This window comes from Elaeis guineensis, chromosome 10 (genome assembly GCF_000442705.2).
Source record: "Elaeis guineensis isolate ETL-2024a chromosome 10, EG11, whole genome shotgun sequence".
Classification (NCBI taxonomy): Eukaryota; Viridiplantae; Streptophyta; class Magnoliopsida; order Arecales; family Arecaceae; genus Elaeis; species Elaeis guineensis.
Window position 1 is genome coordinate 78,088,851 of NC_026002.2, and position 13,463 is coordinate 78,102,313.

General features: G+C 38.7%; 1 protein-coding gene across 1 annotated transcript; it reads left to right on the forward strand.

Annotated features, from left to right (window-relative positions):
* The first annotated feature begins 467 nt into the window (after positions 1-467).
* LOC105052183 (protein HESO1) lies at positions 468-6,952 on the forward strand. The gene is given in 9 exon segments (XM_029266776.2): positions 468-892; positions 993-2,412; positions 3,145-3,309; positions 4,762-5,013; positions 5,016-5,119; positions 5,255-5,324; positions 5,534-5,664; positions 6,081-6,191; positions 6,380-6,952. Coding segments are annotated over 8 exon segments (1,407 nt in total). The 5' UTR covers positions 468-892; positions 993-2,249; the 3' UTR covers positions 6,791-6,952.
* Positions 6,953-13,463: the final 6,511 nt, after the last annotated feature.

Consider the following 13,463-nt stretch of genomic DNA (forward strand, 5'->3'; position numbering starts at 1 on the left):
TAGAAAGAGGTAGGGGCCTTCAGATATGCCTCAAGTCTCTCTCATTCTCTCTATTTTCTTTCATTGTTCTCTAATTTTTATATGATTTAAACATCGAAGGATATTCATCTAAAAAGTTTCTAAAACCCTAGCCGCTCCATAGACATACAACTTTCTTCAGCCCAACCAATCCAAATGGGGCCTAAAAGTCTGCTGCATCAGCGGACAGACCGCATCCTCCACGGTAATGTCTTCCGATGCACAGCATCTTGACTCGGGCTGACTTCATTCACCTTATGTTAATACTTTTTTACTGAAAATTTATTGCCTTCACTGCTCGCACAATATAACCGTGCATGCAGCGGCCGCTGCTTCCTACGATTTGCAAAGATGCACGTTTGATGAATGAAGATCGTAGAAACCAGCGGTCGTGATTAGCTGCATATATAAGTAATAAATCTTTGCGTTTTTTTAAACACCACCTGACCAATCCCCCGTTGCGCTGCCAAGCAAGCAACAAAGCAAAGCAAGGAAGAAAGTCTCGTGCAGCGGCGTCAACGCAAGCAGTTTATCGCCTTCCGAAGCGGAATTCGTACGGGCGGCTACTTTCCCGCGTCTCGCATCTGGGAAAGGTCACAAAGGGGAAGACTCCTCAACCAAGCAACCTTCGCTCATTCGCTGATGGTCGGTGATTAGCGCCACTCCTACTCGTTAAAATAAAAAACAATAAAGGAGAGAGAGCATGCGGTAAAGAGAGAGGGATGGAAAGGGACCAATCCGGCCCAGGTTTCCCGAAATCTTAATGTCCCTCTTCTTTCCCTCTTTTAAATTCTAATAACTTTCTTGATATCTTACTTCACCACAGGATTTGGACTAACTACTCCGAGTGGATGATCCGCGGCGCTCTAAAAACGTTAGGGTTTATCCGATATTGAATCTAAAGACAAGTAATTAGTCTCCGTTTTCTTAATGTTTCCGTTTTATTCTTCTTCTAATTGGTTTCTTATTTTTAGATGTTGAATTTTCGATCCTTTCATCCGGAAGAGGAAAAAAAAGCTTGAATTCTTGTCTTGATAATTAGTTTAGCCTTTTTGGATTCTTGAGAGGATCTCGTGGTGGTTTATTGCTTCGTGGTTCCGGCACTCAGCGGTTACTTACGACTTCTTATTTAGAAATACAAAGTTTTGTTTGCATCTTCGTGGAACCCGACAATTGAGAAAGAGAAGAAATTGGGATGATGGTGGTGGTCTCCTCAAGTAACCGTGGCCATAGTTTTTGTGCCTCTCAGTTTGCTTTAAAAAAAAAATAAAGAAAAAAGTTTGCCCCTTCCAAAATTCATGATTTCATATTACCTGTTCTAACCTGTAATTTGCAATTGATTGGTCTGTGGCAATGCAAACTCTCTTTTAAGTTCCTCAGCAATGCTTCCTTCTTCATCACCAATTCGTGTCGGTGGCTGGAATAATGATTTAGGACGCTCTATTAAGCTATTGGTTTGCAGCTAATGTGACAGATGGGTGTTCCTTGACCTCTGTTGGAGCAAGTCTCTTTACATGGGATCACTTCTCTTCTTCCTTCGTTCGTCTGTTGGTGTAAAGATTATGATGATTGCATCATGATGCTTATGCATATAACATGAATACGTAGTGATTCGGGGTGATGGTATGAGACAATGTCTGCTCCGTGTTGAAGCTCATTAGTCACAATCTGTTGAAGCTTGTAGGCTGTAATCTGTCAGGAATAATCCTCCACCTTTTACTAACATCTTGTTTTCTGAAATGAAAAAAGTGTAGTTCGAGCATAATACATCTGAATAAGGTCATAGAGGAAATAGCCATAAAGTCTTGTAGACATCAAGCCTATTTTTTGTCAAAAAGAGCCATCTCTCCTTACAACTAGTATCGGTTCTATTAATGTTATTCAGATTATTTTGTGATTATGTCGAGTTGTTCTAGAGATAAGAGCATGTATGTTGTTCATCACCTCCTTTAACCCCATTTAGTCCCTTAGGAGCTGAGGTTATAACTAAAAAAATTCTTAGAAAAATGTCTCTCCAAGTAATTGCTTGCTAAACTCAACTCAAAAATTGGCTTTCTTTATGCTAAGTGGCAACAGGCTGTATTAGTGAAATTAATTGCATCCCAAGCCATGCATCTTTATTTGTCTAGCACATTATTAGAAAATTGAAGTGGCTTTCACATCAAGGCTCGGTTCCATTTGTTACTAACCTGTTTGGATTATCTATATTGAGCAGCTAAGCTGTGGCCGCCATGAGTAACTACTACCCCAGCCATGGTGATAAAAATGGTGTATTGGAGCGTTGTCTCAAAGACATCCTTTCTTTAATCAAACCCTCAGAAACTGATCGAATAAGACGACTAAATACCATTCGTGAGCTTGCAACCTATGTTGGATCCCTAGAAAGCTTGGAAGGTAACCTTTTTTTTTTTTTTTTTTTGAGGTAAAGAAAGCTTGGAAGGTAACTGATTCTTAGTTTCTGTTACTCGTTTCTTTTTTTGGAAGGGAAAGGAGGGAGCAATTTCTGATAGTATTTTCATAATTTTACTTCTGCCACCAGGAGGCATTTCATGCTCACTGCTGGACCTACGTCCATTTATTTTCCCATCACTAAGGGCCTGTTTGGATAATCGTGTGCAATCCAGCAGGAGTCACAGGACCACAAGGAGGAAAAAAGATAGTCATAGGCCAGAGGCCTTTATTCATAGGATTCACAGAAATGCCTTCCAAGTGGGCTGTCCCAAATCTCATAGAGAGGAAAAAAAGACCTCAGCCGGTCCTTTTTCTTTCCTCCATGTGAGAATAGGCTGGAAGAGGTCTGGAGACATGGCTGGGCCAGTGCTCATTTTCAACTATATTAGAAATCCTGTTTCCAATTCTAAGAATCCAGCAAGATTATCCAAACAGGCCTTAAGGTGAATTAAAACGCAATGCTAATGATGTTGGTGATTGTTTTCCCTTTTGTTCAGATAATTTATTTTCCATCTAATTATGTCAACAGTATGTTGTTGTTCAAAAGAACTTTGGAAATTCAATTTTTCATAATATTATGAATTTGATTTTGCATCATTGGAAATGCTATACAGGGATGGAGATGTTGCTATACATTTTACAGTTTATATTGACAAGAACTTCTAATCACTGAAGCAGGTGCTGTTGTGAAGCCGTTTGGATCTTTTACTTCAAACCTTTATTCAAAATGGGGTGATCTGGATATATCTGTTCAACTGTCCAGCAATTTCCATATTTCTACTGGTAAAAATCGTAAGCAAGATATACTACGGGACATAATGAGAGCTCTGCGAAGAAATGGTATTTTCTTGTACTTCTCACTTCTGTTTGCATTTTTCCACTTATGCTAATGTGATTTTTTTTTTCCATTAAATTCTGTTTATCTTGCTCTTGTCAAGTTCTGGAAAATGTCTTGTTTTGTTGATCATGGTAAGTAATACTTTAATTTAGGAAATGAGAAAGGTACCTTAGGACAAAAAAGAATAATATATTCTGTATTTGTAAGATTTACTCACATGGGTTCCATGTGACTTATTATATCTGTTTCATCAGCACTATGTAAAGGCTATTGATGGCTTGATTTAGGCAGAATTGAGATCAATAATTGATCACCAGTAATATCGTTTCTCAAGCCATTGCTTGTTTAACCCATCCAAAAAAGAATAATATATTCTGTATTTGTAAGATTTACTCACATGGGTTCCATGTGACTTATTATATCTGTTTCATCAGCACTATGTAAAGGCTATTGATGGCTTGATTTAGGCAGAATTGAGATCAATAATTGATCACCAGTAATATCGTTTCTCAAGCCATTGCTTGTTTAACCCATCCTAGTTAACTATGGTCTACAGCAAGATCAATCTCAACCCCTTTTGCCAGTGTTTTGGTCCATCATCCACCCCCAAGTTCTGAACGGCCTTGGATGCATACTTCCCACTTAATCTCCTGCATACTCAAGGTTTAAGGTATTGGTTTTGTACACGTACTTCTTCAGTCACATCATCCATGAGCTCCATGCTATATCATGCAATATCACAAAAGACAAAATGGGAAAGTAGACGTAAATTCAGGCAAAGAACATTTTTTTTGATATTTTTAATAAAGCGATAGAATAATGAGAAAACTGTATGTTAACAATTTTAAATTCAACTTAGAAAGATAAAACATGTAATTCTAATACGATGATCATGTTGTATTGCTGCATGCATACTTTGGTATCTATTCTGTTTATACACTCAGAAAATGTCATCATATCGGAATCACTATTTTGATTTCACCAAAGTATTCTGATAGCAATTACCAATAGGAAGGAGTGTAAAATATCCATGTCTTTCTTTTGAGTCACACCTGATATGAGGCTATCACAGTCATGCTTGAAGTAGCAAGGCCTAAAGATTATGCTGCTATGCTCTGCTATTATACTGCCCTTGGTTGTTTACTTGCTGAAAAGGAGAATTTCACATCTTCTTGCAATTCAATCCTGTGTCTAAATCATAGTTCTTAGCTTTGTTGGTTTGTGTAGGCTATGCACTATAAGCTTTTAATTTTAACAATGTCAAAAAATGTTGCAACAATTTTGTTTCAATCTAGAGTTTGGAATTTGCTCTTTCATGTCTCTTGCTGCTTAATACATATCCTGCAGTTAGCTCCTTTTGCACTATGTAAGTATTCAAATTTTTCAGTACTATATTTTTCTCAGAAAGCGGCCACTCAAAGATGATAATTTGTCATTTCCATTCTTTGTGACAGGTGTTGTTCATAATTTGCAGTTCATACCCAATGCAAGAGTTCCTCTGCTTATATATGAAAGCAAGTACCATGGCATTTCTTGTGATGTCTCCATTGATAACCATATGGGTCAAATCAAGTCCAAAATCCTCCTCTGGATTGCTGATATGGATGAGCGTTTCCGTGACATGGTTTTATTGGTCTGTGGTTGTTATACATCAGGCAACTTTCTGATTTGTTTGGATCTGTTCTTTCCAATTAATATTTTATTATATGCATGCAGACCAAGGAATGGGCCAAAGCACAAAATATCAATGACCCGAAGTCTGGAACTTTAAATTCGTTCTCACTCTGTTTGCTGGTTATCTTTCATTTTCAGGTTTTGTTTCTGTTAGTTCAGCCATGAACTTGCTAGCTTTTTTTTATCTCATAACTTTGCATCAATTCTTTTGCTGTCGACTTCAGGTATTTCAGAGATGTCATTTCTAAATGTGTTGCTGCCTCTATTTTCCAGACATGTGAACCTGCAATTTTGCCACCTCTGAGCGAGATATATGGAGGAAATATTGCTGATGATATTGCAGGTACACATTACATTATGTTTTGCCATGTCATATTGTACCTACTCAAGTTCTACATTGTTGTTGCTCAGTTGCTAGCTTGTTCTGAATTAAGCTTGTGGAGTGGAACTGTCCTGCATCTCCATCAATGCTAGGGAGGCAGAGTATTGTTATGTTGGGTTGTTCAAGCTATGTAAGTAGTAGTTGACAAGTTCATAGCTATTTGTATGCAGGAATGAGGTTCCTTACTGAGCGACACATTGAGGATGTGTGTGCTACAAGCATAGCAAGGTTTAGGTCCCAGAGTTTCAGACAGAGAAACCAAAGCTCACTCTCTGAACTCCTCATTTCCTTTTTTGAAAAGGTAAACCTCATCATATTATCTGCAAATTTAAGTTTAATATGACCTTGTCATGGATTGTTGCAATTAAGTATGCTACATTTAGTACAGCCTGCTAGCCTGTTGGATTTCCATAACATCTTCGTCATGCATGCTTGTTTGAATTAATTTTATCCAAAGGTTTTTCCTTTTTTGTTTGAGGTAGTATGGGAGAAGTAAGACACTTTCCCCATGATGTAGTATGGGATTTCCATGACAAGTCCTCCTCACTCCATGCCTTCATATGCTGGATCTGTGGCTACACGCCGTTTGGTTGTGTTGCAATTCGAAACATTAAAAAAAAATGTAGTGGTTTCTTCTGTTTATGTCATGATTATTGCATTTTCTACCAGGAACATGCCTATGAGAGTACCAATTTAACAGTATTATTCTTTATGCAGTTTGCTAGAGTTGAAACTTTGTCATCAGAGTATGCCATCTGCACATATACCGGTCGATGGGAAAGAATCAGGAGCAATCCCAAATGGATGAGGAAATCCCACAGCATTTTTGTAAGATATTCTCCTTGGACAAACGTACACACACTACCAGTATCAATTGCATTGCTGCTGATATATTATACCTGCACCTGATTCCACTCCCTCATCTGCTCCTACTGCCAATTAACATTTAAGATCTGTGGTTTCTGGTTTGCCGGTCACTGGTGGTTGCTAACACTAGATATTGTCATTTTTGTCAGATAGAAGATCCTTTTGAGCAACCAGATAATGCTGCCAGAGCTGTTGGCATGAACAAGCTGAGAATAATATCAAATGCATTCCTGGATGCTTATCATAAACTCTCTTCTGGTCCAATGATCGTGGACCGGGACTCTCTCATTGCTAGTTTAACAAGGCCTCACATCAGTTCACAGCTAGGTGTAAGAACACATGTTCATCATGCAACTAACGGAGTTCGCAGTCACCAACATGAGATTGGCTACTCAGGCTATGCAACAGCTGAAACAATCCATGATCAATTCCAGAATGTTCTAAGACTGGATAGATACAGGCCATCATCTTCCACATCTTTCACTGTTCCATTGCAAGGGCAAGGAGCTTTCAACGTGCAAGGCCAGCGGACGAGAAGGCAACGCCGTCCAAACAGATAATGGGCAACTTCGGAACTTGGGTGAAGTTCGGAAGCTATCACCTTGCATGATACAGGCATAAGATCATATCAAGTTGTTTGGCTGTCATTTTATTTTTGGCTTTGATTAGTCTTGGGTATTGTACTGGATACACTTCAAGAGATTGCACCTTATTTGTGGTCATATGGTCTCTTAATATGCTGGAAAGTTAACAAACCTGTCGCTTTCCACAGAAAAAGAAAAAAAAAAAAGGAGCTGATATTGTGGTAATCCTCACAAGCTGTCTTTGGTGCAGCATAAGCCACTTCGAACAGAGAGATTGCAATCGAGATTTTTGCCAAACTCCTACAAGAGATACTCCGATGCAGAAAAATGCTGGGACGGTTAATTCGATGACTTGCATCTCCGTTCAAGCGTCACTATTTTATAACCTTGAAGTACAATTATATCCTTGATTGCTAAAGAAATGGACAACTCTTTGAGGAAAGCTGTCAACATAAAGGGAATGTCTAGGATAATTGATAACGTGCAGTAACAGGAACGACTTAAAGACGGCTAAAATAGCCGAAGCGCTGCACATGAAAAAAATCACACAAACAGGAGAGGTCAACATACGTTGGACCAATTAGTGTCTGCTGGGCATCACATCCGTCACTGGAACACAAATGGGTCGAGACGGCATGCAATGTTTTGATAAACATTACTATGAAAACAATGTCCCGTATGCTAACAAGCAAATTACCTATCAAATAAGGGCTGCCCATGGGAGCATATCTTGGCAGCTCAAGCACGATGTTTGAAAACGGCATATGATCCGTTGGCCGATCCCTTAATGGTACTGGAGTGATATACTCATCCATTGGATTCGCCCATATGATAGGGAGGAGATCACCTATTCATCCAAACTCGGTCCGAAATTAAACATTCTCCAATGGGGGTTGGAGCCGTATGGTCACATCCAAAGGAGGTAGATACGTCGGATCGCTCCCCTCCAACTCTCTTTTTTTTTTTTTTTTAATGGAATGCCGACTGGGGGTGTCAAGCTGTAAATCTCAAACAAAGAGTCACACGCAGACTGCTAATGTCATTTCTACTAGAACCTTATCAAAATAGGCTTGCTATTAGTACCTTCTAATTTGTAAAGATGTCATAGTTCAAAACAACAAAACCTCGGAGGTTTTATCTTTTTCCAATTTAAAGTAGCTAGCTTCTATATTGTTGGTGCACTAAACCAATTCCAAGACACGTGACATCATCATATGAGATTAAAGAAATATCAATCTCAAAGCACTAAATTCCAATAGATCAACTAACCGATAAACAGATTCAGGTCGGTATTTTACCGACCTGAATAAGAGATATCCTAGCATTCTATGTCCGGGATGATAAATCTCAGCTGATAAAGGAAATATTCAGGTCGGGTACTTACTGACCTAAATTACGATGCCTCTTATAGTCGGGATGATTATTATGATTAGTCTCTATTTCAACCTAGTCATCTACCAAAGTGAACTATTATATTGACGGACTTAATCATTTCACAAATACTCATGGTGGTTTATGCAATCAGACTACAACTGGCCACAATCTCATATATGGTTGGCAGATACAGGTAGGTATGATCTCATGTTCAGCTCATATGTACAGCTGTCGTCAGTTCACTTATAGATGGCTCTCTAACCACCTAACAAACCCTCTAATGATCTAATAAACTCTAGAACAGCCTCCTAAATTCCTCTATAAATAAAGGATCAAGGATCCTCCATTAGTAAGTCATGCTCTTTGAAACTAGGGGAGACTCTACCGATAGAAAATTAGGCCAAAATCTTAGCTCCTACCCAATCCTCCTCTAGTTCCATTCAATCTCTCTTGCTCTCCTACTCCTTTTCACCCCTATTCTCAAGGCTCGAACTGACTTAAGTATTGGAGGGTCAAGAACCGAAGGATCTCCATCCGATTTCTTGACTGATTTTACAGATTGGAAGAATTCCTATTGGATCGCAAGGATCGCTCCAGCCCAATCTCATTTAATTTGATCTGTCCTACTCTAGATTTTGAGCCTTACAGCAATAGATTGACGCTAGAAGGAGGGCCTCTCGATTTTTTTTGTGAAAAAGATAGTCAAGACACGAGCTCAGCATCCCTCTCCTTCTGCTCCAAAAGGAGCACTAAGACGCCACCACAGTAACCAATTGTCGTTAATCCTCAACAGTTCAGCTTTCTTGTTCAGCAAGTCCAAGCCCTGACAGCAGGCATTTAACAGCTCCAAAAGAAGGAACAACAGCTGAAGGAAGCCCCTCCTTTGAATACTTTGTCTCAGCACAGCCCTCAACCAATCCATCAAGATGAACACCACTTTGATGAGGCTGACAGTGAATTTCTCCTAGTACTCTAAAAGTTCAAAGAGGGGGTGATCTGGAGCACAAGATCCTAGATCTTGAAAGACGTCTGATGGAGATCCAGATAGGACGTCGATCTCAGAATAAAGATAGTTTCAATCTCCGATCTTCTTTCTCTCATGAGATCTTGAGTGAACCGATTTTAAATATGTTCAAGATGCCAGCCATCGAGTCTTTTGATGGCTCTGCTGATCTAATGGATCATATTGAGGGTTACAGAGCCCTCATGGCTTTACAAGGGGCTTCTGATACCCGATTATGCATTGCTTTTCTTGCAACCCTCAAGAAGACAATGAGGGTGTGGTTCTATAGACTCTCGTAAGGATCCATCTCTCTTTTTGAGCAACTTGGAAGGCTGTTCATCACTTACTTTGGCACTAACCAACCTCATTTGAGGCATGTGGATAGCCTTTTCTCTGTTCGACAATAGAAGGGAGAGGACCTCCAGAAATATGTGACTCATTTCAACACAGCCACCTTGAAAGTAAAAAGTTTCAATGAATCAATTGCCATGTTTGCTTTGAAAATGGGACTTCGGAGCAACCGTCTGGTCTTTCCTTTGAATAAGAATTTTTTGAACACCTATGACGAGATGCTCGATCGAGTGCGTAAATGCGCTCAGGCCAAAGAGGAGGAAGCTATCTTAAGGCAGGCAAGGAAGGACAAAAATGGGAAGAAATGGTCAAGAGAGAATAATAAAATACAGTAGACTGAAAACTCAAATTGACTTCAAAAAAATCTGAGGTCAAGAAGTCCGTCTCAGTATTTTGATTCTTATGCCCTTCTGTCCACCCCCCGAGCTCAAATTCTGATGAAAATTAAAGAAGAAGGATATCTCCGAAGGTCTGATCCTTTGAAGGCTCCTCCAGAGAAGAGAGACAAGCAAAAATACTGCCACTTCCATCGAGACCATGGCCATGATACTGAAGAATACAGGCAGCTGCGAGATGAGATAGAGACCTTGATGCACCAAGGTTACCTCGATAAATATGTCAGGCTGGCCAAAACTGTGGATACAGGCCTCCAGTAGAAGGAACTTCTGAGAACCACAACCGACCAACTGCTGGTATTATCAATATGATATCCAACATCCTATCTGGCACTGATGACCCATCTCTCAAGAGGTAGAGAACTGAAGATATTATTTTATTTTTTGAGAATGATGTAAAGGAGATCCAAACCCCTCATAACGATGCTGTTATCGTCTCTATGATGATAGCAAAGTATGATGTAAAAAAATTTTTTATTGATAATGGAAGCTCGCTGATGTGTTGTTCTATGATGTTTTCTCAAAAATGAACCTGATCGAGCAGCTTAGATGGGTCAGTACTCCTCTCATCGGGTTCTCCAAAAATTCGATGACGACCGAGAGAAAAATTACTCTGTCAGTTATTATAGAATAGGAGCCCAGACAATCAATGATGCAGCTCACTTTTTTGATGGTCAGAGTCCCATCTGCCTATAATGCTATTCTTGACTGACCTGATCTCAATGCTCTTAAAGCCATTATTTTTGCTTACCATCTACTGGTGCATTTTTTTGATTAAAAAATTAAAAAAATACATGGCGACCAAACGGTGGCTCGATAGTATTTTATAATTTCTACTAAAATAAAATAACCTACAAAAATTATGCCAGTTGACATGTCGGATGCACTGGATGAGCTCGAAAAAGTTTGAGGTGAACCGATAGAAAAGCTTGAAACCATTCTTTTGGAAGATGATCCGACAAAAATAGTTCAGATCGACGTAAACCTCAAGTCTGATTTGAGGGACAAAATGATCAAATTTTTATGAACAAATGTTGATATCTTTGCTTGATCAGCCTATGATATGCCGGGCATCCCTGTCGATGTGATTATTCATAAACAAAATATGGATCCAAATTTCAAGCCGATTCAGCAGAAGAAAAGAAGTTTTGTCTCGGAAAGGCAAAAAGCCATCGATGAAGAAGTTGATAAGCTTTTAAAAGTAAGATTCATCAGAAAAGCTCATTATCCAAAATGGATAGCCAATGTTGTTATGGTTAAAAAGGCCAATGACAAATGAAGGATATGCATCGACTATAAAAATCTCAATAAAATCTGTCTAAAGGATAGTTTTTCTCTATCAAAGATTGATCAACTAGTAGATGTCACCTGGGGTCATAAGCTCTTCAGCTTTATGAATACTTTCTCAAGCTATAATCAGATCAAAATGACTTCGAAAGATGAAGAAAATACTGCCTTCATCACTAAAAGAGATTTGTATTATTATAAAATGATGCCTTTTGGTCTTAAAAATGTAGGTGCTCCGTTCCAACGCCTTATCAATAAAGTTTTTAACCAACAAATTGATCAAAATATGGAGGTCTATATTGATGACATGATAGTAAAGAGTACCAAAGAAGATCGATATATTGTCGATCTGAAGGAAGCATTTCGAGAACTTAGAAAGCATCGGATGAAACTCAATCCTAACAAATGCACCTTCGAAGTTGGCTCAGATAAATTTTTTGACTTTCTTATTAATCAGAGAGAAATAAAAATAAATCTAAAAAAATTCGAGCACTACTAAAAATAAAGTACCCGACCTCTATCAAAGAAATCCAGCAGCTTACTGGACAGGTAGCAGCCCTTAGTCAATTTGTTTTCAAGTTAGCTGAAAGATGCCTCCCATTTTTTAAAATATTGAGAAATATCAAGAATTTCAGCTGGACAGAAGAATATCAGACTGCTTTTGAAGATCTTAAGAAATATCTTGAATCTTCATCTCTTTTTTCTAAATCAATTGAAAGTGAAGAACTATATATGTATATTTCTATTTCACCCTGTGCAGTCAACTCGCTTCTTATCTGGAAAGATATGGGCATTCAAAGACCTATCTACTACACCAACAAATTATTGCGAGATATAGAGATCCGATATAAAAAGATTGAAAAGATGATATATGCTTTGATCATGGTAATCCAGAGATTCAGTTCTTACTTCCAAGCTCATACCGTCATAGTATTAACAAACCAGCCGCTCAGATCGATATCACAAAGAGTTGATACTTCAAGTCAGATCGTCAGATGGACTATTGAACTTAGTGAATTTGATATCCACTATCGACCTTAAACTACAATTAAAGGTCAGGTACTAATTGATTTTGTTGCAAAGTGTACTATCCCTAATGATGGATCAATCCCAACAAGTCCTAAAAGTGATGATTCGTTCTAGATCCTACATGTAGATGGAGCCTCAAATTTTCAAGAAAGCGGTACCGGTTTGATTCTGACCAGTCTTACAGGGTTCGTAATTGAGCAAGCCCTGAGGTTCAATTTTAACACTTTCAATAATAGTGCTGAATATGAAGCCCTAATGGCAGGTCTCAAGATAGTGAAAGAACTCGAGGTCAAAAAGTGAAAAATTTTTACCGATTCACAGCTTGTCGTCGGTCAAGTACGGGATCAATTTGAAGCCAAGGATTCCACAATGGCTCATTATCTACAGAATATCAAGGAGCTATCCAAAGATTTTGAAGAGCTTGAAGTGCTCCAAATTTCGAGGTCGGAAAATACCCGGGCTGACACTTCATCGCACCTCGCTACTTCAAATTTTTTCGAAGTAAATCAGAAAGTATTGATTGAACAGTTGGAGAGGTCTAGTATTGAGGTGCTCTCTATATTTCAGATCGATCATGAGCTGAGTTGGATTGATCCCCTCATAGATTACATATCTAAAAGAATTCTGCCCAATGATCCGATCAAGGTCAGAAGTATTAAAAGACAAGCCCCATGGTACATTCTTCAAGAAAGATTTATATAAAAAATCTTATTCCCTCCCTTTAATCCAGTGCCTGACATCGTTTGAAGCTGACTACATGCTCTGAGAAGTATATGAAGAAATATGTGAAAACATCTGGGGGGCAGGTCACTTGCTTATAAAGTAATCCGACAAGATTACTATTGGTCGATTATTCAAAAGAACACGGCTGATCTTGTCAATAAGTGCGATCAATGCCAGAGGTATACTAACATCCACTATCAACCTGCTACTGAGCTTATTTCTATTACTGTCCTTTGGCCCTTTGCAATCTGGAGGATGGATATACTGGGGCCTTTCCTAGTAGCGGTAGGCCAAAGAAAATTTATGGTGGTAGGCATTGACTATTTCATAAAGTGGGTAGAGGCAGAACTTTTAGCCCAAATTACAGAGAAAAAGATACAAGATTTTGTCTGAAAATCTATAATATGCTGGTTTAGTTTATCTTGGATCATCATCACTGATAATGGTCAGCAGTTTGACAATCTCAAGTTTAGAGAATTCTACTTCA